At 49.0% G+C, this 25,989-nt stretch overlaps 1 protein-coding gene across 6 annotated transcripts in view; it reads right to left on the bottom strand.

Moving 5' to 3' along the window:
- Positions 1-25,989, bottom strand: part of Tmco4 (transmembrane and coiled-coil domains 4) — a 100,961-nt gene that overhangs the window by 65,987 nt on the left and 8,985 nt on the right. For 4 of the 6 annotated variants that reach the window (XR_012450097.1, XM_074081162.1, XM_074081161.1 and 1 more), the window contains exons 3-5: positions 17,216-17,434; positions 11,293-11,467; positions 9,725-9,752 (exon numbers count right to left, since the gene is read on the bottom strand). Coding sequence is in view for 5 of the 6 variants with exons in the window: in XM_074081162.1 (XP_073937263.1) it covers positions 9,725-9,752; positions 11,293-11,467; positions 17,216-17,391 (379 nt within the window). In the remaining variant the exon portion in view is untranslated. Of the gene's footprint in view, positions 1-9,724; positions 9,753-10,479; positions 10,818-11,292; positions 11,468-17,215; positions 17,435-25,989 lie in introns of those variants that run through there. The other 2 variants (XM_074081163.1, XM_074081164.1) reach the window with 2 other exon arrangements.

The following is a 25,989-nucleotide window of genomic DNA, read 5'->3' as shown; positions in this document are numbered from 1 at the left end:
GTAGCAAAGCCACAGGATCCAGGGATTTGAATTTTTTTTTTTTTTGATACTGGGGACTGAACTCAGGCTAGGCAAGAACTTTACCATCTGAGCTACACCCTCAGCCCTTTTGGTTTTAGCTTATATTTCACTATCTTTGTATGGGCTTACTTCACCTTCCAAGTAGCTGGCATTATAGATGTGTGCCACTATGCCTGGCCTAGATGTGGATATCTTTGAAGGGCACTGATTCTATCTATTGCTTAAGCCTTGAGCTTTTATTTTCTCCCAAGATGAGGCTTAGCCACCACTTCCTCTCTGACCTCTCTGGATCACTTTTTCTGTTGTGGGTCTGTGGTCCTACCTGGTTCCTCTACAGCATCTTCCCCCATGCAATTGTCTGTGTAGATCACAAGCTAACTCAGTCGGACATCCAACCCTAGTAACTTCCTGGGGTGGAGTGCTTATTAAAAGCTCAAAATTGGATCTTTTTGACAGAGAAAGTCATAGGACTTGGCGTTCAGTTATTATACATCAGCCTCCCTCCAGGACTCTGTGAAGACATGAGTTATCAGAAATGCTAATTTCCATTTCTGGCTGCCATCTGAGTAATCTGAGAAGTCTGTCAAAATTGAGGTTTCCTGACCAGAAATGGTGATTCATGCCTGTAATTCCAGCTACTCGGGAGGTAGAGACAGGAGGATCAAGGTTCGAGGTCAGTCTGGGCAAAAGATGTGAGATCCTATATGAAAAAGAAACTAAAAACAAAAAGGATTAGGGCTCAAGTGGCAGAGTGCTTTTCTAGCAAGCTCGAGGTCCTGAGTTCAATCCCCACTATCACCAAAAAACAAACAACAACAACAACAAAACACCCAAAAAAAGCAATAGAGGTATTCTGGCTAGACATGGTCCTTAGTGCTAGAGTGAGGTTTCCTGAGTCCTGGCTTAGGGGACCCTCCTTTCCCTGGCTGCAGGTTTCCATGGCAGAGACAGCATGACTGAGCCCCCTCGATCAGTTCCTGCCTTACCCAAGGGTCCTCACAGTCAGTCACAGTCTCCTAGATCAGCTGGCATTTGCACACTGCCCTCGGCAGCTTCCCTTCCTGGCTGGGGAGCCGTCTACGTGCCGAGGGAACACACATGTCTGCATCTTGGTTAATGAACGGTCCACAGAGGTGTGGCTTCTCCTTTGAAGCCAAACCTGCTGCACCCAGGTGATAATCAAGCTGTGGAAACCAAGGCTTGGCCATGATGATTAACTGTGGCAATTATAAGTAGTTGCTAATACCTACTCCATCGGTCAAGGTCGCAGAGATACAGCTTCTAGAATACAGGCTGCCACGTGCTCAGGCGATTAGTATTGTTGGAGTGCTATGAGGCATGGGGCTCTGTCCCTCAGCCTTGAGGAAGGTCATTTCAAGGACCTTGGTGACTGGGCTATTGATCTTGGAGCTGAGCTTTGAGGCAGATAAATCGGATAATGAATCCCTGGCTACCTGGGACCCTGGAGCTCTTTGGTCTTCACTCTCCTGCCAGACCACAGACCTGTGTTTCTGGTCCACAAATCCACTTTGGGGCTGGTGATTGAGACCAAGGCCTGTGCACAGTAGGCAAGCATAATATCACTGAGCTATACCCCCAACCTTGGTTTCTTGAACTATTCCACTCTCCTGAAGAGGTGAGGACTGGTAGTAACTTCATCTGAAAGAGGAACGTGTAGAGAGCTGTGGTCACTTGCCCAGGTTCACCCAGCTAGTGGGAAGTCTTGCTGTGGAAGTTTGTCCTTGAATACACCGGTCTCATGGAAACCAAAGCCACAAGAGCTCTGGACATGGTCTTCCAGATCTGCATGTCTCTCCTGATTCCATCTGTTGCTTTTGGCCTTGGCTCCTACCATCCAGCCTCCTTCTGACCCTGGGTCAGCTCCTGATCTTAGACTTTGAGGCAGTGAGTGTTCTGCCTAGAAGAGGAGGGCTCTAGTCAGCATCAGCCCCCTTGCTGCTCCAGAGAGTAGCTCCCATTCCAGTTCAGGGTCTGGGACAGCGCCTTTGGACTAAGGGTAGGAGCTGGTCCCCTAAGGTCCTTTCCAGGTTGGGAGATGTAAGGGACCATCTCAGAGTGCTTATTCTTCCTTTCAGGCAGGGACCTTCAAAAGTCCAGGGTCAAGTGGACTTGAAATAGCCCAACAGTAGAAAATCTGGAGACCTAAAATGGGGATGGTGGTTCTTAAACTTGAGTATGCATAAAATCATTGGGTTTTCACTCATGAAAACTCGGGCTCCTAGGCCCTACCTGCGGGAGCCTGGGGAGGGGCTGCCCAGGTGATTCCAAAGTGAGAGGTTCCTACTCCAGGAAACAGAGCAGTGTGTTCTCCTCCCACAGAGGCCAGCTTTTCCCAGTGTGGTTGTGCTCATGCCCGGGGGCTGGAGTGTGAGCAGGAGGACCCTTCTGTGACCTCTATAAGGAAGGGGTCGAGCATCTGGGCACCATGCAAGATGCTTCATTCGTGGTTTCTGATCCTCCCGATGACCTAGGAGGGTGGCTTTATGATGCCCCATTTTGCAAATGAGAGAGCAAGAAACTTTCTCAAGGTCACACAGCCGAGAGTGAAGAGCTTAGATTATAAGCCAGGACTGTCTGATGCCAGCACTTCTGCTCATCCCACTGTGGCTGCCTTTTAAAGGCAAATCCCCTAAAGTGGAGTGCATCTGGGGCTCTAGGACAATGCCATGGCCAGCTGTGCAAATGGGGTATATACACAATCCTAGGGATAGCCCTATGCCATGGGCCACAGGCACTCCTAAAAGTGACAAGTCACCTGGGTCACCAGTTCTTTGGAAAGTGAGGTGGGATGGAGGAAGGGGCAAGGAGACCCAGGGATTTTGCTCACCCCTGACACAAACACATACTGTGCGAGTTCTTGGAACCCAACAGGTTCCCTGGTTTGGGAAGCCCTAGGGGCATTTTGGAGTTGGCCTATGCATTCATGCTGGAGCCCAGGCAAATCCACAAACCCTCCCCCCACCTCCCACTACAGAAGCCATTGACCTTGGCCCTCACTGCCCAGCACCATACTACATACTAAGGACCAGCAGCGTCCCTGGAGCTTGGCACTGAATGCCAGTCCATGGCCAGCTGTTAGTTTCTTTGTTGTTGTTGTTTTTTTTTTGTTTGTTTGTTTTACAGATTTATTTTCAAAGGGCAAAGCAAACAATTTAAATACAAGTCCAACAGAGTGGATGCCAAATCTCCAATGTCAGGCTGTACTCTCCCTTGCAGACACTCGCTGCTATCATCTGAGTCCTCGCTGATATTTTATTCATACATATCCTTCTTGTCTCCAATGTAATCTACAATTTCTTGTGGGCACATTACCTTTTCTGCATCTGTATCAGGAATTTCAAACCCAAATTCATCTTTCCATGGCCACGATAATTTCCACTTGGTCCAAACTGTGTAAGCCCAGGTCTTTCATAAAATGGGAATTTACTGAGAGCTTTTCTGGGTCAGTCTTGTCATAGAGTTTCAAAATATACAGAACTCAATCCCTGATTCTCTCTAATGTCAAAGGGGGCAAGTCACTGTACTGATGACACAACTGTGTAACGCTTCCTGGAACCTGTGTGAGTGCCGAGGCCTAGCCGGTTGTTAGGATAACAACTCCACCACTTTCCCGGGGGTGGGAACAGGTAGTCTCCACTGAAAAAATACCAAGTCAGCCTCCACTGTGGGCAGGCCTCCATCTCCATATGTGGGAGCAGGGGTGATGAGTCTGGGGTTGACCTTTGGGGAGAGATTGTGGTTACTTTCTTCCCTTTGGGATGCCCTCTGGACTGAAGAAAGGAACCCAGAGGCAGAAACATTAGCCCTTGTCACACAGATCTGGATTTGAATGTTCATCTGACTACCTACTGGCTGAATGGCTTCAAGTATGTTTCTTGACCTCTCTGAGCCTCAGTTTCTTCATCTGTGAAACAGGACAAGAATACTTTTTTTTTTGGTGGTGGCGGTGGTGCTGGGGATTGAATCCAGGACCTCCCCCATGCTAAGCAAGCACTCTACCACTGAGCCACAGGAGCACTGTGAGCCTTAAACAAATTAGGACCTGTAAAGAAAGCACTCAGCACAGAGCCAAGGCATACAGCAGGCACTCGATGAGTATCAGTCTTTGGAATTACTCCCAGTGCCTTGTACAGAGCCAGGGCATACAGCTAGATGGATGAACCAGGCTGTTCAAGATTGATCACAGATTGTCCAAATTTCAAGGGTGTTGATAAGCGAACTCAGCAACTGGGCCACAATAGCTGTATTTCAGGACAGCCAAAGACTTACAAGTCAGCCCCTCTGGCTCATCGGGGAGGTAGGATTTGCCATCCAGTAAGAAAGGCTCTCTGCAGAAAGAACAGCCAAGTGTGCTGTGTGGCCTGCTGTAGCTCATGGGTGTGAACCTGCTGGGGTCCCTCAGAAGTACGACTATAGCTGGTAAAAATCATGGTTCAGTTTAAGTCTCAGAGTTCACAATTCAGAGTTCACAGTGAGAGTCACTTTGCCTTAGATGGAATCCTGAAACTCTTCCTGGACCTTAACTTCCTTCCTGGGAATGGGGACAACAGCACGCATTTCAGTGGCTGACTGGAGGCTTGCGTGCTAGGCAGAAATTCACAATCTATACACAGGCCTGAAGAGCATCCAGAATGACTGAGTGCTAATAAACCGGCCCCGCCTGAGCCGGCCACATTTTTTTTTTTCCTACATGCTATTTGGCAACTGTAGTTGCTGCAATTCAGAAAATGCTAATGGGTAGAGGCCAGAAGAATGCTCAACACCCAAGAGTGCACAGGGCGCCCCATCACAGAGGATTATCCAGCCCCAACCTCAACAGAGAGGAGTTGAGTTGGAGTTAGCAGCTTAGACTGTTTACCTGTGTCATATAAGACAGTTTTAGTGCTGAGGCGTGGCTCCAGAGGTAGAGCACCTGCCTAGCAAGCACGAAAGCCTGAGTTCAAACCCTGACAGATTAAAAAAAATATAATAATAACATAAGACTTGTTTTTACAGCTGTGTGAGCCAAGAGCTTCTCAGGTTGCTACTTGATAAGAAAATGATTAGCACTTGCAAACAATTCCACCCAGCTGCCAACATGGCATCGTTTTGTGACTAAGAGCCCCAAACTGTCAGTAAAGGTCAACCGTCCAGGAAGTTCTGAGAAATGGGGTTTTCTAATGCCAGGGGGAAATCCTGTGGCATGGAGAGCCTGCTCCCTTGCTGTGTGCCCTTCCCCCACCAGTTTGTGGAGGAGGAGGGTGATGTTCAAACCACCGTGCTCTAGATCTAAGCTCATCCTCTGAAGAAAGGCCATCTGTCCATCCTCTGCTCCTCCACCTCTCTGCCCTCCCTCTCTCCTTCTCCCTTCTTCCCATCCTTGCAGCTGTCATCTACCTATCCATCTATCCTCCACCAATCCTTCTATAAATCTATCCGTCCCTCCATCTATCATTACATCCATTCCTCTCTCTATGCTTTTCTCCCACCTTCTAACAAATACTAATGTACACCATGCATCGCTCAGTGTTACAGATGCTCAGAGACAATGGTAAACAAGCAAGACAAGGGCTCTGACCTCATGGAACTTATGAGAAAGGACTTGGACAACTGGCTTATCTATGACACTGACCTCCTTACAAGTTCTTTGACTATGTTCTTAGAACCAAAGATCTTACAAATTAAAAAGAATTTCGAAGAGCACTGATGCTTCCCAACAGGAATGCAAAAGGCAAGGCTGGCTCAGACACTGCCAGTCAGAAAGCCCCTGGGGGCAGGAAGCACCAGGGATGGGGCCATTTTAAGCCCACTCCCTTATTCTGCAAGAGCCAGTCTCAAGGTGGCTCACAGCAGACTGGGGCACACTTGGTGGTATGCAGGTGACAACTCATGAGCCCACACAGCCCTGAAAATGCAAACTGCAGAGTGCAGTGCAAAATGCCCCCAACAGGAGCCCCAAATGAGCAAGCAGTGCTCAGGCCAACCCCACCTCGCCCTCAGAAGCCACAGGCCCCCTGCTGAGCAGAAGCGTGACTCAATGAATGCCTTTTCTGCTAAACACAGAGGCTGGCCCAAATCACGTGAGGTCTGCTTTAGCTCTAAGATATGGGGCAAAAATGTCTCTTTGGATGGAGGAGGTCTGCTATGGTGTGAATGTGTCCCCCTGAAGCATGTATTAGAAACATAATCCCAATGCCACAGTGTTAAGAGGTGGGACCTTTAGCCAGGAGGGAATTAATGCTCTCATCTCGAGAGTGGGTTTGTTATCATGGAAAGGATGAGTTTGGATCCCTCTTACGCTCTCTTTTTCTTGTGCCCCCCCCTTCAAAATTATTTCTATTAGTATATATTAATTGTACAAAAAAGTGAGGGGGTTCGTTGTGATATTTCATGTAATGTACTTTTATCAGTCACACTCCATCTTCTCCCTTCTCCCCCATCCCCTCTTTAATACTTTCTTGCAATGTTTAAAAATGGCTTTCATTATGACCTTTTCATCTGTGCATGCAATGTGCTTTGATCATGTTCCCCTCCTTTTCCTCCTCCTACCTCCTGCTGGTCCCCCCTATAACACCCCTTTTATGCCCATGTCCATTTTTTTTAAGCTCTAGATTTCACATGTGAGACTCTCACCCCACTTGCCCTTCCTCCTTCTGCCATGAGATGATGCAGCACAAAGGCTCTTGCCAGATGCTGGCCCCTTGACCTTGAATTTAGCCTCTACAACTGCAAGAGATAAATCTCTGTTCTTTATAAATGATCCACTCTCAGGTATTCTGTCATAATGGCACATCCTGGACCAAAAACCTACACTGGAGGTGGAGCCTCAGAGCAGTGCTTCTTAGACTGTGGGGTACCAGGAACTGCCTGGGCTCCTGCTGGCAGCAGACCCTGGACCAACGGGCTTGGGTGGGGCCAGAGACTCTGCATTTCTAACAGAGTTCCTGTGTGTGACCACACACAGACCACACTGGGTGGAGTTGGGGCTTAGAAGTCTTTAAAAAAAAAATTTATTGTCCTCAACCAGAAGACTCTGAGCAGGGTGATCTAGGTGCTCTGTCACCTTGGTACTGAATAAACACTTCTTAGCATCAAGCAGGAGAAAGCAATCCATGTTGACTGGTTTTAGGACATCTCAGCTCCTGACTCTTTTAGGGTCTCTGACCACCACTATGCATAAAAGACTCATCGGAGACAAATTCCAGACAAATACCCTGACACCCTTGGAGCTGGCATCCAGCAACTGGAATTCTAGAGTTCAGATGTCACTTTGCAGGGTCCTTCTCCTCTATCCCCGACACCTGGTCTGTCAGCAATTCTGCTGTCTGTGCCCCAGGGGTCCTTCTCCCTGGCACCCTCTACCATCCTGGCTGAGACTGTGGTCCTCACACCAGCCCAGGTGAAATCCATTGCACTCCCCTCCCCAGCTCACCCACTTGGCCCCTCCCTGGCCCAGAGCCCACCTGCTTCACCTTCATTCTCATCTACTCCTGCTCTTGAGCCCGTGCTCTTGCTCTTCCTTCCCCTCCCACCAGCAGGGTGTCTGTCCCTATCCCAGGTGTGAAGGCAACTGGGGTATCTCACTGTCAATTTTGTTACCCTCTCCTATACCAGATACCTAGAAACTGCCTTTGCTAAAACACACTGACTCCTCACTTGAGCCCACAAGCAGGAGAAAAGCCTGACATCCCTCCCTCCATTTTGCACCTGTCTCCTTTGCTCTGAGTCTCTCTTCTGCAGGAACCTTGGGTTCCAAGGAAGAACAGGACTGATTGAAAACATCTTTATGACAAGGAAACGAAACCACCTCCAAGGAAAGAACAGCAGAGTCTGGCAGAACAGACCACTCCGAAATGAGGACAATTACTCTAAAGATGAGGCTGCATCCTGGAGCAGGAGCAATCATTTCATAGGAACCACATTGCTCCCGAGTGATGACAGTGATAACAACTTCTCCAGAACCCCTCACAGAACCAGGACTGAGGTAATGATCAACCAGGCCACACTTTGCCTGGGACTATTTAATTATGCGTACCTCTCTCCCTCTGCCTCAGATCTTCCTCTATTGAAACCTAATGCTCAAGTCAGTGCCCCCGAAGATGGGGTGAAATGTTACTTTGCCTCCCTCTTTCCACATGTGATCCTTGTCACATGCAATAAATGTGATAAATCTCCCTTCTCTGCCTGTCACCACCACTTGCCTCTTACTTTGGTGTATGGAGGTGAGTGGCTGGACCTGACATATGGAACCCCTGGAGCTGGGCCTCAGTCAGAGGTCTTTGGTCCCAAAACTCAGCTTAGGGAGATAGAAGAAGCCACTTGTGCAATAACAGGGGAGCCTAGGCAGAGAGGAGGTGGCGGGGGTGGGGGTGGGGGAGGGAACAAGGTGGATAGGACTGGTGGGAGATGCTCCTGAGGCAGCCAGAGGTGGCACAGGGGTTGAATGGTGGTCTTCCAAAAGACACATCTGTGTCCCAAACCTATGAATGTAACCTTATTTGGTAAAAGGGTCTTTGTAGATATCATCAAATTAAAGATCTCAAGATGAAATTTCCCTAAGGATACTTGTCTTTATAAAAGATGAGGAGGGGAGAGGGGAGGGGAAGGAGGAGAGGAGAAAAGGCAGAGCCCATAGGAAGACCAGGGCAGACACAGGAGTGATGTGCGTGTGGCTGGTGAGGTGAGGCTGGAGCAAACAGAAACTGAAAGGGGTGCAGGACTCTGATCCTTGTGGATTCCAGACTTCTGGCCCCCAGAACCTGAGGGAACAGCTTCTGCTTGAAGTCATGCAGCTTGTGGTAATTGTTAGGGGGCCCCAGGGAAGCACTGCAGGTGGAATCCCGAATCTGGACCCGCACTTCGCTCTCTGAGCAACTTGGGGGAGTAAATTGCCGAACCTCTCTGAGCGAGCCAACTTCCTCATCCAGTACTGGCAGTAAGATGTAGCTCGTGGATCCAGTTGACAGATATTTGCCAAGGATGTGTGAGATGCCAGGAGTGACATTTGCCTCTGGTAGGGCCCCACAGTGAGGAAGCAGTCACCAAAGCATCCCAGAAGGAAGTGGCACTGCACTGTGGTCCATGCCAGCAGGCTGGGAGGCTCCCGGGGACTGAGCGGTGTGGGGAGAAAGGAAAGGGGAAAGACAGCAAGGCCAAGGTGGCACAGAAGGTCCAGGGCACTCAGGAAGCTGCTCAGAAGGCAGGAGAATGGCTGAGGCCATGGCGATGAGGAGACTGTATTGAAAAAGGAGGTGAAGGCCACCAGTGTCTCAAGAGCTGCATCTGGGGACTGGCCTCCCTCCCAGGTACAGTGAAAGCCTGGGGCCGGTCCAAAGGCAGGGGGGCAAGAGTGGCCAGACGGGCATTGGGAACAATCATGTCAGATGCCTTTGGAGAACAGGCTACTGGCCAAAGTGACAGTGAGCAGACTCCAGCTGTCATCCAGGAAGGCATGACAGTGGTTAAGTCCAGGGTGCTGGGTAATGGGGAAGGGGTCAGATTCAAGAGCAATGTAGGAGGAAGAACCATGGGATCTTTGTGAGAGGAAGAGGAAATGAACGTTAAACAGTGTCACACAGTGCTGACCATGGACACAGGGTTACCTGACCCTCCCTGTGCCTAGCTTGGGCTACCCATAGGTGGCAGCACCTGTCACTGGCTTCTCTTGCAACCACAATACACATAGCTTAGCAAATCAACTTACCATCCTTGAGTGAGAAGCTCAGAAGATCCTGCAGGGAAAGGAAAGTTAGCAATGAGGAGCTGACAGGTAACCGCATGTGACAGACAGTTACTGATTCCAGCCAGGATGGAGAGCAAGATGGACAAAACCCTCAGCCCTATAGGACAGCAGTGAAGCAAGACAGAAAAACCTGCCTGGTGGTCATGCCTGTAATCTCAGCACTCAAGGTTGAGGCAGGAGGATCATGAGTTCAAGGCCAGCCTGGGCTATGCAGCGAGACCATGTCTCAAAACAATGATAAATAAGCATATAAGTAAGCAAGAATGTGAGGACGTCAGTAGTGAAGTAAAGAGGAGAGGGGGCTGCTTTACATGTATGCACATGGCCGCCAGCAACTCATGTCACAAGCTTTTACCTGCTTTAGCTGCAGAGGAGCAGGTGACTGACATGCCAAAGACCACACAGCAAAGCTGCAGCTTCAGGAAAGAGGCACCACAGTTTAGTAGAATGCAGGCTCTAGAATTAGACCTTCAAGGTTCAAATCCTGACTCGGCCACTTACTAGCTGTGTGACCTTGGGCAAATTACTTAGCCAATCTGTACCTTAGTTTTTTCAAGTACAAAATGGGGATGATCATACAGGTTGAGTTTCCCTAGTCTAAAAAAATCCAAAATCTGACATTTTTTCAGTAGCAACATGGTATCACATATGGAAAATACCAGACCATGAAACTCTATTTCATGCACCAAATTATTAAAATGACTGCATAAACTTACTTCAGACAATGTGCATGAGGTCCGTACAGAGCATAAATGAATTTCATGTACAGACTTGGCTCCCATCCTCAGGATATCTCATTATGCACATCCAAATATTCCAAGGCCTGAAAAAAATCTGAAATCGGGAACACTTCCATTTGCAAGCATTTTGGATAGGGGACTCTCCACCTGTAGTCCCTACTCACAGAGTAGTTTGAGAATTAAATGAGTTAATTTTTGTTGAGGTACTGGCACATAATTGCCACACGAGCATTAAATAGACAGTAAGTATTCAACAGTGATAACTCAACATCAGTTGTGATCGCCACCACGATATATTAGGACAGAATATATATGTATAAACATGTGTGTAGACATACATACATATTTTTTGGTGGTATTGGGGTTTGAACTCAGAGCCTTGCACTTGCTAAAAGCAGGTGCTTTATCACTTGAGCCATAACCCCAGCTCTTTTTGGCTTTAGTTATTTTTCACATAGGGTCTCAAGTTTTTGCCTACAGCTGGCCTCAGACCTCGATCCTCCTATCTATAGCCTCCTACATAGTTGGGATTGCAGACATACATCACTGTACCTGGCTTATTGGCTGTGACAGAGTCTCACTAACTTTTTTGCCTAGGTTGGCTTGGAACCACCATTCTCTTGTTCTCTGTCTCCCAAGTAGCTGGGATCAAAGGCATGAGCCACCACACCAGAAGTATGGAATATTTTGCAACCACCCATCCCACTAGAAGCAATTTCCAGACAGACTTAGAAAGGAAATGACTTGTTCCCCAGTTCCCAGCATCTGCCACCCAGGTGTGAGGTGTACCTGAGTGATCACAGATGGGTCACCCTTCAAGATGGGGTCCTTCGATAGAGACTGAGCAAACATGTCTGCTCCCTCGCCTCCCAGGCCACTAGCAAAAGCAGTCATGGTTGGCAGGACGGCTTCGGACAACTCCAGCCACTTCACCAGGCCCTCCACAAGCTCTGTGCAGAAGGAGCTGAAAGAGACATTGCTTAGACTCTGGAGCTTTGGGGAACCGGAAAGCTCACCGTTCCATGGACTTGAACAGTGGCCACATCCAAAATGGTGACTGTGATTCAGGAAATACAGATGGTCAAAACTGAATTTTAGGTGGTGTGGATTTTACCTTTTGCTCCCACAAAACCTTGACCTCTCGAGAGGCAGGTGAGCCACACGCCGGGGCCTGGGCCATGCTGGGGGCCAAGGCCCCTAAGGGGAAGAAGACGTGGTTTCTGATGAGGCTCACAGTGGGGTGGAGACGCTGGCAGAAAGAAACCACCATGCCATGTGGTGCCCAAGGGCAGAGGCAGGGACTGAGTGCTAAGCAGCACAAAGAGGCCCCCAGCTCCATGGAGGACATGGGTGAGGGCAGCCCCCAGATGCAGCATGCTTTCTGGAAAATCACCAGGCCTTGCAGAGGTGGACAAAGTGCAGAGGAAGAGTGCCCACCTCTGGTCACCATGGGCACCAGCATGGGGTTTGCTGTCTACAGCAGGAACGTGGGGGAGTCTGGAGGGCCACCATAGAGAAGAGGAGGGCCAGGAGCTGGGGCAGGAGCACACAGCATTTTGGGAATCATGGTAGTCACATCAGACTTGTGATGCAGGTCACCCTCTGTGGAGTTGGGAGTTGGGTGGGGATAAGAGTGTGTGTGTGGTGGGGGGGCGGATCTGGGGAGCAGGGAAGTTACATGTCTCCCAGACACACAGACAGCTCCTGGTGGTGGTGGACCTGCCCTTATACCATGCAGCCCACCCATCCCATTCCTTGCAGCTATTGTTGAGCCTCTGAGGCCAGGGCTGCTGACGGGTGGTAAGGAGCTTGGGTTTGAATCCTGGTGTCACGGCTGCTGTGATGGGTGCTAGAAAGCTGGTCTTAGGGGAGCAGGGCAGCGCAGAGGGAGCTGCGAAGCCATCTCCAGGGACGTGTCATCCAGTCCCATTGGGAGTTCTGAAAGCCCACCAGCGGCATCAGACAGTCACTGGACTCCGGTACCTCAGGTACTTTGAGGTACTCAGCTCTCTGAGGCTGAGGCAGGCTTCAAAGGAGACAGGCAACTCAAGGCAGGGCTGGCAGCCCACCCTTCACTCCTGAAAGGGGAGCTAAGTGGCACAGTGCCTTGGGAAAGTAACCTGATCTCTCTGTGCCTCAGTGTCCTTATCTGAAAAATGGGTTTAAGAGACCAATGTCCTAAGGCTGGTTGAGGGCATGCAGAAAATGCACAATTCTAATGTACAAGGTAACCAACAGCAGTGGTGGGAAACAGGGAGAATCACTCTGATGTCCACCCACCTGGGGGACCCAGGCTGCCCCCGGGAGTGCCTCATGTCACCAGTTCTCCTCTCTCAGCTTCATTTTCCTGTGCTGTTAGATGCAGATGATAGCAGACTTGGAGGTGGGTGGGAAGATAAAATGCCCAACGGCACCTGGCAGCTGCGAACCTGCAGTAAACGTTATCTACCACTATTGCCATTAGATAGCAAACACTGTTGAACCTTACTGGGATCAACTGGATGACATGGGTGTGGACAGGGATGACCTCGGGAAGGACTAAGGGAGGTGGACATTATTTAGGGGTCCATCGGTACACAGAATGGCTCAGGGCCAAGAGCAGCACCCTGGCCTGCTATCCGTGAGAATGTCTTGGATCTTCATAGAGAAGCATCTTGTAACAACAGCGCAGGAGTCAAGAGCACAGGCTCTGGTTCAAGTCCCAGCTCTGCCAGCAGCTGTGTGATCCTGGATCAGTTATTTTACCTCTCTGTGCCTCAGCTTTTTAAATCTAAGAAATAGTGGTGATAATGATGAAACTAGAGTTTGCTGGAGGGACTAACTAAGGACTCAACTGTCACATGCTTAGAGCAACACCTGGCACACATAAGGTACCATCTGTGTATTTATTTAATGGACAAAGGAATATATATATCAGTGTGGCAATTTACCAAATGGTCATAGTCAGGTGAGCCCTTGGCAGTGTGGTTGGTGGTCTGGTTTTAACACATGAAAATCCACAGCAACCGTGAACAGCTGATCAGTCCCTGTGCTAAGTACTTTGCACAGGGTGCTTGCTGAATTCTTGCCCCAACCCCACAGGGGAGGGAGGTTCTATTTCACCCCCCTTAGAGATAGGGAAACCCAGATCCAGAGCTATCAGAGAACAGCTCCAAGTCCATGCCTCTATCTCTCCTTCTCCAGCGGCCATGCTTACACACTGTGGAGATGGCCCCTCTCTGGTGACTACACTGCTGTCACCATGTGCCTGTCACTCACTAAGCATGGGCACTGATCATCCCTATTATCCTTCTCCACCTTACAGGTGGGGCACCCGGCTGCAGAGGTTCAAGGTCTCCAGTGTCTCATAGCAGGGCAGGGCTACAGCCTCCCCTGGAATCTGGCCTTCCTCACTCCTAATCCAAAGTTCCCTTTTAACCAGAGTTGGCAACTATAACCCTGGAAATCTGGCCCATCACCTCTTTTTTATAAATAAAGTTTTATTGACGCACAGCCACATTCATTCCTATCTATGGCTGCTTTGAGGCTACAACAGCAAAATTGAGTAACTGTGACACAGACCCCATGGCCTGTGAGCCTAAGATATATGACCCTTGGCAGAAAGAGTGTGCTGACCTCTGTCTACCCCACCAGTTTCTCTCTCTCTCTCTCTCTCTTTTTTTTCTAAGACAGGGTGTCAGGCAACTTAGGATCCTCCTGCCTCAGCCACTTGAGTGCTAGAATTACAGTTGTGTACCACCACACCTGGTTCTACATTTTTAATAAATAGAATTAATTGTAAGGGAGCTGAGCATTGTAGTTCATGCCTATAATCCTAGCACTCAGGAGGCTGAGAAAGGATCATGAGTTTGAGACCAGCCAGGGTTGCATAGTGAGTTTCAGATTATCTTTGGCTAATGAGACCCTGTCTCCAAAAAAAAAAAATTACTTATAAGGAAGAACATCTGAGATCCTTATAGCATGGATTAGGGATAATTTTTTTTTTTTTTTTTGGTGGAACTGGGGGTTGAACTCAGGGCCTTGTGCTTGCAAAGCAGGTACTTCACCGCTCGAGCCACAGCGCCAGTTCATTTTGCTCTGGTTATTTTTTGGAGATGGAGTTTCATGAACTATTTGCTCAGGCTGGCCTCAAACCATGATCCTCCTGATCGCTGTCTCCAAAGTAGCTAGGATTACTGGCGCCTGGGGAGATAAAAGTTTTAGAGGGTTGATTTTCTGCCCACATGAACAAAACTGCCACAGTGTGTTTTCTAAAGGGAACAGGAGCCAACATCCTACCTGGGCTTTAAAAGATGAAGGTTTCTAAAAACCATGCTGTGCCTCAGAAAACAGATCAGCCACGCAGCAGTAGCATCCGGCCACTGACTGGCCAGGCCACAGAACAGCACTTGGGTATGAGTAGGGTTGAGGGGACCTAGACAACGACTCACTTCCTGGTGTCCTCGGGGTGGTGCCCAGGAGAGCCTGGCACACAGTCAGGTTCATAAACACTTATGCAAGGAAAGTACACATGGTGCTTCCCTGGACACGCACTGGTTTATCAGGTAGGGGGTTATCAAGTATGCTTATCAAGAAGAAAGCTTCTGGGAAGATGGAGGCTTTCCAGGTGTGGCACAGGTAGAGGCCAGAGCAGACAGTGAGTGGGGCTCTCCCAGGAGGTGGGAAATGGGCTTGCTTGGGAATAGAATATTTGAGAGGTCTCTAGCCATCAGACGGAAGATGAAACATTTTTATTAGTATTATTATTATATTTTTGCAGTGCTGGGGATCCATCCCAGGGCCTTGTGCATGTATTTCATCGTTTATAATAAGAACACACAGCATTCGTCAGGCAGTAGCTCTGTGCCAGAAGGGGCTGCAACACATGCCCCCTCTCAGCCACCCTCTCTGGTACTGGGGCAGACAGTGTGGCTGTTTCTCTGCAGCAGTAATTCCCAACCCCTTCTTCCTCAATGGCAGAACACACCTCCCACGACAGAGGTTTAAAATGGCAATACATCCATTTTTTCCCAGACTCCTTTGTAGCTGAGGCTTGGGCAATCTAGCCAATGACACAAAAGGAAGCCTTCTAGGTGTGTTCCAGGAAAGATTTCCTCCCTGCCCTCCTTCTTCCTGCCTTAGGTCTTTTCCCTTTGAGGGTGTGACGTATAGAACTGCAGCAGCTATTCTGTGATCAAGAGGGGAAGTCAAGAGAATTGTAGAGAATTCAACTCAAAGGCCTTTTGAGGCACTCCATTAATCCTAATTCTAGAACCATCTACCTCTGGATTTCTTGTTAAGTGATAAAAATAAATCTCTTTTAGCACTGTGTTTTATTACTCGCAGCCCCAAATAGCCTGCCTGGTAGGAGTAAGTTCCACTATCGTCCTCATTTTGTGGATTAGGAAACTGAGGCATAGGAAGTAAAAGTCAGGGTAAAAGAAGTGACCAATACCATTTACTGAGCACCTACCATGTGCTAGGCACTGTGCTGCTTGGTTGCTGTATATACACCATCTCATTTAATCCTCATAATCACCCCGCAGAGCCGGTGTTACTAGCCTCATTCTATAGATGAAGACAGGGACACTGAATAACCCGGGTATGTGTGGAGTGGGAGAAGCAGCTATGGGTCAAGGCTGACAGGTAGAAAGATGCCCTGATCTTGGGGCAGGTCAGGGAGGGCTTCTTGGAGGTGACCCAGGGAGAAGAATATGCTTGTGTGCTCTGTCCACAGGAGCGACAAAGATAAGGACCCTAAACCCTGAAGCTCGTGGCACCAGTGGGGTTCATTCATGGTGGGCAAGCATAGGGGGAGGTAAGTGTGTGCGTGGGTGTCTCAATGCAAGAGCTTCTTATCATCTCCTGTCCCCAAACTGCTCTTCCCTGTCCTGGTAATGGCACTTCTTGCCTCCCATGCTCTCCGCTTGCCCACGCCTGTGGTGCCATAGTTAGCTTCTGCTCCTGTCTTACCTCCCATATTCCCCAGGTCAGCTCCATTCTCCCTGAAAAGACTGTCCCTTTTGTGCCCTCCCTCACCCCTGTCATTGTCCCAGGTCCCTGGGACAGTTCCAAACTCTCCTCCTGGCATCCTTGTAGGCTTGGAGGCCAAAGTCCACACTCTCAGCAAAAGTGCTATTTTAGACTCCGAACATCTGACTTGAATATGCATGGGAGACGACATCAACAGCGACAGTCACCAAATATAGCAGCAGCATTACACCTTATATTTCTTTGCTCCCACGTACCCTGCCTAGCCCTTCCCGGCACTTCCTCCTGTCCCCCTGCCCCCTGCTACCTTCAGCCTGGCTAGTCAGGTGCCCACCTAGATGGAAGCCCCTGGAGGGCAGGGGCCAGGGCTTGCTCTTTTCTGTCCTGCACAGGGCTGTGTACTATGCCCTGCACACAGAAGGTGCTCAACAAATGCATGTTTCCTGACCAGATAAATCTCTTCTCTCTCCACGCCATATCCCACTTGAAGGGAGAGCTGGAGTCAGTCTCAACTGTCTTATTCACATATGCCCACTGTGGATGGCAAATTGCTCCTGGCACAGAGCAAGTGTTCAAAAGGTGCTTGGGGAAGGCATGATGAGGACATAACAGAACGAGGGGCTGTCTTACCGCCCCTGAAGGGTGCGAGTCCCTTCCAGGCAAGGACATGACTCACCACCCTTTTGTAGTGCCTGGTGGGACCTGAAGAAGCAGGACCTTCATTATGGGACAGAGAGCTCACCTTTGCTCAGGTTCTGGAAACAGCTGTGCCAGGGAGATGGCACAGAGGGCGGCATAGGCGAAGCGGTTGGCCTCCGTCAGCTCCCGGCCCATGGGCAGCCGGGGCTCCCCCTCTGTGGCTGGCTCGGCTGCTGCTGCTCGAGGCTGCCTCTGGCTGGGCCTGTTCCACGTGGCCATTCCCGGCCCTGTGAAGGATGCTTCCCAGGGCAGCAAACGTCACCTGAAGGGGACGCAAAAATCACCAACCATAAAGACATAGGTTGACATATTATGTCAATAAAACAAAGAACTGCTATTCATCACCTTTAAGAGTGAAAACACTCAGTGTGATTTTCTTTTCTTTTTTTGCGACAGAGTCTCACTATGTAGCTCAGACTGGCTTCAAACTTAGGATCCTCCTGCCTCAGTCTTTCTAAGTGCTGGGATTACAGGCGTGCACCACCATGCCAGGCCCTGAGTAGGATTTTTAACATGTATATCAACAAAGGATTTGTGTCCATGGTATAGAAACAACTCCTACATATTATTAAGAAAATAAGTGACGCAAATTAAAAAAATGGGCAAAAGGCTTGACTAGATAAAGGGCATCATAAGGGCCACTCAGTTACAAAATGGTGTCCCACACCGTTTTCATTAGTCATCGAAATGGAAATTAAAACCCCAAGGAGATGTCACCACTCCCCCATTGATTGCTAAACCTAAATGACTGACAGTAGCAATGCCAGCAAGCAGGAGAAGCCCACAGAACTTCATGAGCTGCTGGAGGGAATGGGAATTGATAGGACCGCTTGGAAAATGGTTTGACGGTGCCCTCTGAGGCTAAGGTGGATTTTCCCTGCGCCCAGCAATCCACTGCAAGAAACAAAGGCTTCTGTCTACCAAAAAAACACGTGAATGCTCACAGACGCGTCGCTCACAATGCAGCCAGTCCTCTGTGTCTGTGGGAACCACATCTGCAGATCCAACCAACAGCAGATGGAAGATAGTTGAGAAAAATTTGGGTCTGTACTGAAATGTATGGACTGTCCCCTGCCCTTTCTGAACAAGGCAATAGAACAATTACATAACCCTCCATGTACTGGGTGCTGTGAGTAGTGTGAAGTGTACTCTGGACATGTGTGGGTTATGTATAAAGACCATGCCCTTTTATATAAGCGACTTGAGCAGTGGCAGATTTTGGGATCTGTGTGTGGTTCTAGAACCAACTCCACATGGATATCGAGGGATGGCCATACTTCCAAACTGGAAAAGCCCACTTGCAGGATATTATATAAACTGTCTCATATTCATACCATGGAACACTATGCAGCAATGAAAAAAAAAGAGTGAACTCTGAGCCAGGCATGGCGGTGGCACACGCCTGTCATCCCAGCCCTTGGGAGGCTGATGAAGGAGGGTCATGTGTTTGAGGCCAGCCTGGGCGATATAGAGAGTTCCAGATCACCCTTGGCTAGCTACAGAGTGAGACTCTATTTCAAAACAACAACCATAAAAGAAACAAACTCTGGGATGGACTACAACATGAACGCATCCCATAAACAACACAATAAGCAGAAAGCCATTCACACTGTAGAACTCTGTCCGTTAAATCAGAGGAACAGTTCAAGCCAGTGGACAGTGCAGAGTTCAGAAGAGGCTGGCGGGGGAGGAGTGCTGGCTCAGAGGGGCACACAGAGGCCTCTGCTGATGGAAATGTCCTCTATCTTGAGCTTGGTGGTGGTTACATGCTTGTAAACATGTTCAGCAATCAGTGAGCTGTGTACGTAAGATTTGTGCCCTCTGTGTATGTCGCACCTCAGCGAAGGAAGGAAGAGGCAGAGGGAGAGGGTTCTTCCTTGTCTCCTCCCTCTCTTTCTTCCTCTCTCTCCTTCCTTCTTTCTCTCCCAAGGGGGGAGAGGTGAAGAGAAGAGAAGGGGGGAGAGGAGATGTGACAAGATAAAGGGCAAGAGAGTGGTGGCCATGGGGAAGGGGACAGGGAAGGGTGTAGTCCAGATGACAGGGAGTCAGGGATATGCAGCAGACTCAGGGCCAGACAGACCTGGATATGACTCCACCTAACAGACCCCAGGCAACTCAGCATACAGCTGTGCACTTAGATTTTGCCACTAACAAGTGACACTGTACACAGCCATCTGGAATAGACAGGAACGATAGCTCACGTGGGTTAGCATTTGTGAAACACTTAGAACCAAGCCCACTTGGGGCTCACGCTCTGTAAATGTTTGTGAAAGAAATGAATGCATAAAAGAATCAGCAAACCAATAAAGGAAATGTTTAGTTGGTGCCTGGCACACGGCGCAGATAGAACAAATAATCAAAGCTGACAAGCTGGAGCTGTCCCTGGGCGCTGGGCATGGGGGCTGTGATTTTACCACACCGTGTCTCAGCCAACAGTACAAGGCAAGAAGGCTCACTATGTTCCAGCTTACAAATGAGAGAAGTAACTGAGCCAGGGTCACACAGGCAGAAACGGCAGACTGACAGAGCCAAGGTCAAAGTGCTGGGCCACCACCTGTTTTAAGTAATTGTGCTATTGCTAAGAGCTTTCTAGTCTAATGACCGCACTCCACGCTGTTCTTGGTCCACAAGCATGTCCATATCCAGCTGAGTGATAATTTCTTTTCTTAAAATATTACTTGTGTAGAGGAGTTCTTGAAGTCTGCCCACAAATAATCATTCGTTTTCAAAACAAACCTATGGTAGTTAAAAGCAACAAACTAACATATTTTTCTTAGCAAATAACAATGTATAAAGTGCTTTCCAGCCACCATGTAAGGCTAAGAAGGATGTAAATCATTATGAGTCCCTTCTACAATGGGCTCAGAGAGGTCAAGACAGCTTCCCGGCATCACACGGTAAGTGGTAAGATCCAAATCAGTTTTAATTTCACACCTCAAGTTCCTGCCTCTATAGCAGAATAGGGATCTTCCTTCCCCTTGTTTCAGGTTGAGAAACCGAGGCCCAGAGAGGTTTAAACCTTAACCAAGGTCACCCAGTAACACTGGGCTCCAGTAGGTGCTTCAGGAATCTGAGTTTGAGATTTGAAGTGGATTGGCCCGACTCAGAGCTGCACCATGGTGGTAGAGAAAAGAGGACAGAGCAAGCCAGGGTCTGAGGCAGCACTGGGGCTGATTTACATTCCATTTAATCAACTCTGCACATCAGTTGATGGCTACAGTAATTGCACCTATCACCAGGGGAGCCATAGTGGTGTTTTACTGGGCTGCTAGCTGGGGAGTCCTGGCTGGTTCTCAGCTTCTGACCCAAGATGCGAGATGCATGTACTGGCTTGCTTCTAACCACAGGGGAGAGGGCGTGGGCTGCGTGTGCAAATAGCTCAGTTCAGGCTGTGCTCAGCTAGGTTATTCCACACCATGCAACTCTCGATCCTCTACAAGGCATTCTCTATCCAGTAGCCCCAATGGCCTTTTTGTCTGTATACCAACCGTGCCGCTTGGCTGCTTAGAAATTTCCAAAAGCTTCCAACAAGAGAGATCCTGATGCCCAGTGACAGCCCGCAAAGTCCTGCTTGATCCAGTCCCAGTCTGCCTCTGAACTCCATCTCCTGCCCCCTGCCTGTCTCATTCACTATGGTTGAGCCACAATGGCTGTCTTTCTGTGAGCTAAGCCAGGTGCTGGTGGCACATGCCTGTAATCCTAGCTACTCAGGAGTCAGAGATTGGGAGATTCAAGGTTTGAAGCCAGCCTTGGGCAAATAGTTCGAGAGAACCTATCTTGAAAATATCTAACACAAAACAGGGCTGGCAGAGTGGCTCCAGTGGTAGAGCGCCTGCCTAGCAAGCGTGAGGCCCTGAATTCAAACCCCAATACTGAAAAAAAAAAAAGGAGGAGAGAGAGGGAGAGAACGCTTGTCCCTCCTCTAAACCATTGCACCCGCTATTCTTCTTGTCTGGAACACCCTTCTCTGGACTGTCACATTGGGCCTCAGCCTGAATGTCTCCCTCTCTGAGAAGCCTTCCCTGATCACCCAGCCTAAGTATCTCTGTTCCTCTATCCCAGCATCATGCTTGTTAATAATCACACTATGTTTTCACTTAGTGGTTCACCTGTGCACACGAACAGACCAGAAGCTTTGAAGACACTCCACACTTTACTCACTGCCAGCCCCTAGCTTTCTATGCAGGCCCGGGACCCTGCAGACATACAACAGACACTACAAGGGGTACAGGTTGGCAGGGAGGGGACAACACTGACCGATTCAGGGGCTCTTCAGGGGCTTCTGTTCTGGTAGGAGGCAGATGATAATGCACCAATAATGATAAAATGATCTGAGTAATTTGGTCAGGGTCACAGAGCTAAGAAGGGAAGGAACCAAGATTCACACTCAGATCTAAATAAAGCAGGAAATGCTGGGTCCCAGAGGTGGTGGTGGTGGGAGAATAGTCAGGCAGGATATGAAGTGAAAAGGTGCTTGTGCCTACAGCTAAAAGGTGTCATTCTGGTAGCAGCTGTCAGGAAGGAATGAGGCCTATGGGGTGGAAAGTACAGAGGGAAGGGTCTTCCAGTACAGGAAGCCATGGGAGGAGAAACAGACAAGGAAACCCAAGGGGACAAAAGGGTTGGATAAATGCTGTGACAGGAAACAGGAGACAGGAGGAGGCTCAAACCCCAAACTGAGTCCCTGGAGAAGAGGATAGACTGAGACCTGCAGCATAAAGTAGGAGTGAATCAGACAGGGGTGAGGTGGTCAGGAAGGGCATGTCCTGGGCAGAGGGTACAGAACAGAGACCCTGAAGTGGAAGAGATGGTTTTGAAGAACCAAAGAGATATTCAGTGTGGCCAGGGCTCGCCAACAGCTGGGCACGGAGGGTGGTAGGGACAGCGTGAGGTTGGGGAAGTTGCCAGGGTTACAGCAGGCAGGGCCGGGCCGAGTGATTCAGGGAAGATGTTTCTTATTTGTAAGGTGCTGCTCCTGCAGGGAGAGGAATGAGCTGGACACAGTCCTCTTGGTACTGGTTCTGCAATTTCCTATGAATCTACCATTATTTTTAAATAGAAGTTAAAAAAACAGTGGGTGTCTCTATAGAAATTTATAGATCTTAAGACCTAAGTAAGTTGTAAATGTTTACCTCCCCTACAAATTAACCAGTTATTAGTTCGATAAACACGTACTGGTACTTGCTGGGCGCCGGGCAATGTGCTACTGGCAGGGGACACAGTGGGAACTATGACAAGACAGACAAACAATGACACCCCTCACAGAGACTATATGCTAAGACAGATGATAAAGATAAATAGTGAGCTCTGAAATATGACACTATTAAATAATGATGGGAGGAGGGGGGTCTGAAGAAAAGGAAGCTTTTAACACTCACCCAGATTTTGAAACAGCTGTGGGCCTCCCCTTGCTAGACAGGTTTAGCTGCTTTGGAAGATGCTTCAAAGAAACACGCAAATCACACTGGGGGAGCAAACCAGAAAAACCAGCCCCGGGGACCAGGAGAAGAAAAGGAGCCTGGTTACCCTCCACACCCTCAGGGTAGCTGGCCTGTGGCCATCCCTGGGCCTTTGTCCCTGCTGGTCCCTCTACCTGCAACGAATTTCCCAGAAGGGAAGCAGGCACCCCTACTCATTGCACACTCATTATGTGCCAGGCACAGCTCTGACACTGGACATGGATTGTATCATTTCATGAGTCCCTGTTTCCACTCTTTATACCCTGAGCTGTGGTGACTGTGTCCAGCTCCTGGGTTAGCCTGGGGACCAGAGGGCAGGCATGTATCTCCTCCACATTGGTGTTCCAGTACCCAGTCAGGTGCCTGCCAGAGTGGGCATTCAGAAAATGCTGGTTATATGAACAAGGAAATGGAATCTGATTAAGCAAGAGTGAGATTTTCCTGTCTTTCTCTCTTCCTAAAGACACTGTTCTTGTATACCAGTGGAGCCTCAGATGGAACAGAGGCCAAGTGTCTGGAATTATCCAAGGAGGGCCTGGGGCCCAAGCCAGGGCACCCCAAACTTCAAACAATTTGAGCTTCATTTTTTGGCCACTGTTGACAGTACTAAGGATTGAACCCAGGGCCTCATGCATGCTAGGTAAGCACTCCACCACTGAGTTACATCCCTACTTCTTTTTACTTGCTAAGTCATGAGGGATGGCCTCAAACTCATGATCTTCCTGCCTCAGGTTCTTGAATAGCTGGGAGTATAGGTCTTGTTAGTAACAAAATAGGTAAGGGTTGGTGCAGTACACACTCTGGGGGGATGGAAGAGCCCATAGTTCCAACTCTAGGGATAGAACAGTTGAATGGACTGCCCCTCACCTCCCCACCTAAGGAGTGTGGTGGCAGCTATGGGGTATGGGATGTGCCACCTGAACTGTGTACACTGGTCCTTGGGGACTTCTATGCCCTTGGTGTGATTCAGGATTAGCATCCAGCCAAGTTAAACTGGAATTCGCAAGTATGTCTGAGAAACCCCTCTGATTCTGAGAGAGAGCACTGGACTTCTGTGGCCAGAAAAGGCCAATACTGGTCAGGCAGCAGCACCTCTGTGCCCTCAGTCGTCTCATGTGCACGGCCGGTCCATAGCACCCAAGGGCAGGAGGTCAGGGTGCAGGGAGTAGCTCCCAGCTCCGGGAACCTGCTGGGGGTTTTGTCCCTTGTGAAGACACCAAAGAACTCCAAGAAAGGTTCACACCTGACCCAGAAGAGCTCCTACTCCAGGGAAATACCACGCGCAGAGTGAGAACCACCATCCCCATCTCTAGACGGCACAAGCCTAAACTGGGATGGGAGGGATTATTCTAGAAAGGGACCTCATTCTGTTGTTCTACAGTTATGACTTTTGTCTACCAGCCACGTTATCTGTCTCCAAAGAAAATGCTGACAGTCACTCTTGTCAGTTGTGGGGGTGGAGTCATTCCACAGAGACGTGTTCTCAGTGCAGCAAGCGCCCATGGTGGATACTCGATAAACTTTGGTTGACCAACAATGCAGTGGGATTTCTTCTTGGGGAGACAAAAATTCTAAGGCCAGCACTGTGGAGGAATTAAATATGTTCATATCATCCCTGAAAATCCCTTTAATTGTCTGAAAACTGCATGACCCAGGCCTTTAAAAGATCCCATACGAAAATAAACATCTTTTGTTTTGCCAGCTGTGGCCGTCTCCCCCCTTCGGAGTAGTCAAGTGAAGGTCAAGGTCAAATTAGCTAGGAATGCGTTTGTATGTGCGCAAGGCAGAGTGAGTGTGTGTGCGTGAGTGTGTTTCTCCTTTTTCTGGTCACAGTTGAGTTTTTATATGATTCTGCAGTGCAAGCAAATAATTAATAGAGAGATGGCTACAGTGTCTTGGAAAGGCTGGAGACTAACTGTTCTCAGCCAAGGGCAAGGGAAAGCATTTCGTTCAAGAAGTGGTTTCTAACACACAGAGCTGCAGTGATGTCCTTAGGTCAGAAACTCCAAAGGTTAAGTTGAAAGGTAAAACACACACACACAGAAACAGAGAGAGAGAGAAAGAGAGAGAGAAAATCATGAGATGCTTCTAAAGGGAGGATTCTAGGTAGGCACAGAATTCCTTGCTCCCTTCCCCCAACCCCCAGCATTGCGAAAGAGAAGCCCACTCATTCTACACCTCTATCTGGGAGTGCAACTGGAAGCCAGGGGTAAATGAGGCATCTCAGGAGGTCTCCATGGCAACTGTTCTAACACAGAAGACTCGGAGGATTTTGGACAATCACATCGCACAGCAGAAGGGAAAAGATTGCCACTCCACTCTTCCTTCAGCAGCCCAGAAAGGTGGAGCAGAGTGGACACCCAGGCTCTGTGATGGGCGTCCACAGTTACAGAGGCTCTTTCTTCCCCTCAGTGGGGCCCTGGTACAAGTCACCTGCAGCTCTCACATGGGCCACACCTGGAGCCTCCTCATCAGGCTTTGCTTCTTTCTGCCCTCACCTGTAGCCATTCATCGCACCTTATGAAGACAGTGGAATCTCAAATGAGGTCATATTGTACTCCCTACCTCCAACAGTCCCTTGTCACCAAGTCAAAGCCTCTACAAATGCAATCTGGCCGCTATGGCCTGTCTTCTCTCCCCCTATTTCAGCCACACTATCCTTGATCCACCAGGCACTGTGAGATCATGCTGCTCTCTCTGCTGCAATGCTTTTCCCCCAGGTATTTGCTTGGGCAACTTCATCACCAAAGCCACCCTGCCCCCAGCCTCCTGTTCCACTCCTTTCCCCTGTGCTTCTGCTTTACCCATAGCACCTGTAATGGTCAGACACACTAGACCATTGGCTGGTTTATGTCCTCTGCTTATTGTCTCTGCCCATGTGTAAGTGCAGTAGGCACAGCTAAACATTTGCAGAAGGGTGGTTTCTACTTGGAATAACTGAAAAGTAATCCAAAGTGAATTTGCCTGGGAAGGAAGGGGGAAGTGGCAATAATAATGGTTCGCTTGACCCAATGGTTTTCAACTGCTTTGCAAGGCCCCAGGGCCTCTCTTATTCTGGTGGGTCAGAGGGGAACCCCACCTTCAAATTGTGAGAGGAAATGATCCAGTAATACCACTTCTGGATATACAACCAAAAGAACTGACAGCAGGTCTTAAGAAGACAGTTGTGCACCCATGTTCATGGCAGTATTCACCATAACAGAGGTGGGAGCCACCCAATACCCGTGGACAGGTGAACACATAAACAAAATGTGTCATGTACAAACAACGGGATATTATTCCCCCTTAAAGAAGGAAGGATGGGCTGGGGGTATGGCTCAAATGGTGAAGTGCTTGCCTAGTAAGTGCAGCGCTCTGA

The sequence above is a fragment of the Castor canadensis genome, chromosome 7 (genome assembly GCF_047511655.1).
Source record: "Castor canadensis chromosome 7, mCasCan1.hap1v2, whole genome shotgun sequence".
Lineage (NCBI taxonomy): Eukaryota > Metazoa > Chordata > Mammalia > Rodentia > Castoridae > Castor > Castor canadensis.
Note: the sequence above shows the minus strand (reverse complement) of the source record. Positions and strands in the feature narration are given on the sequence as shown.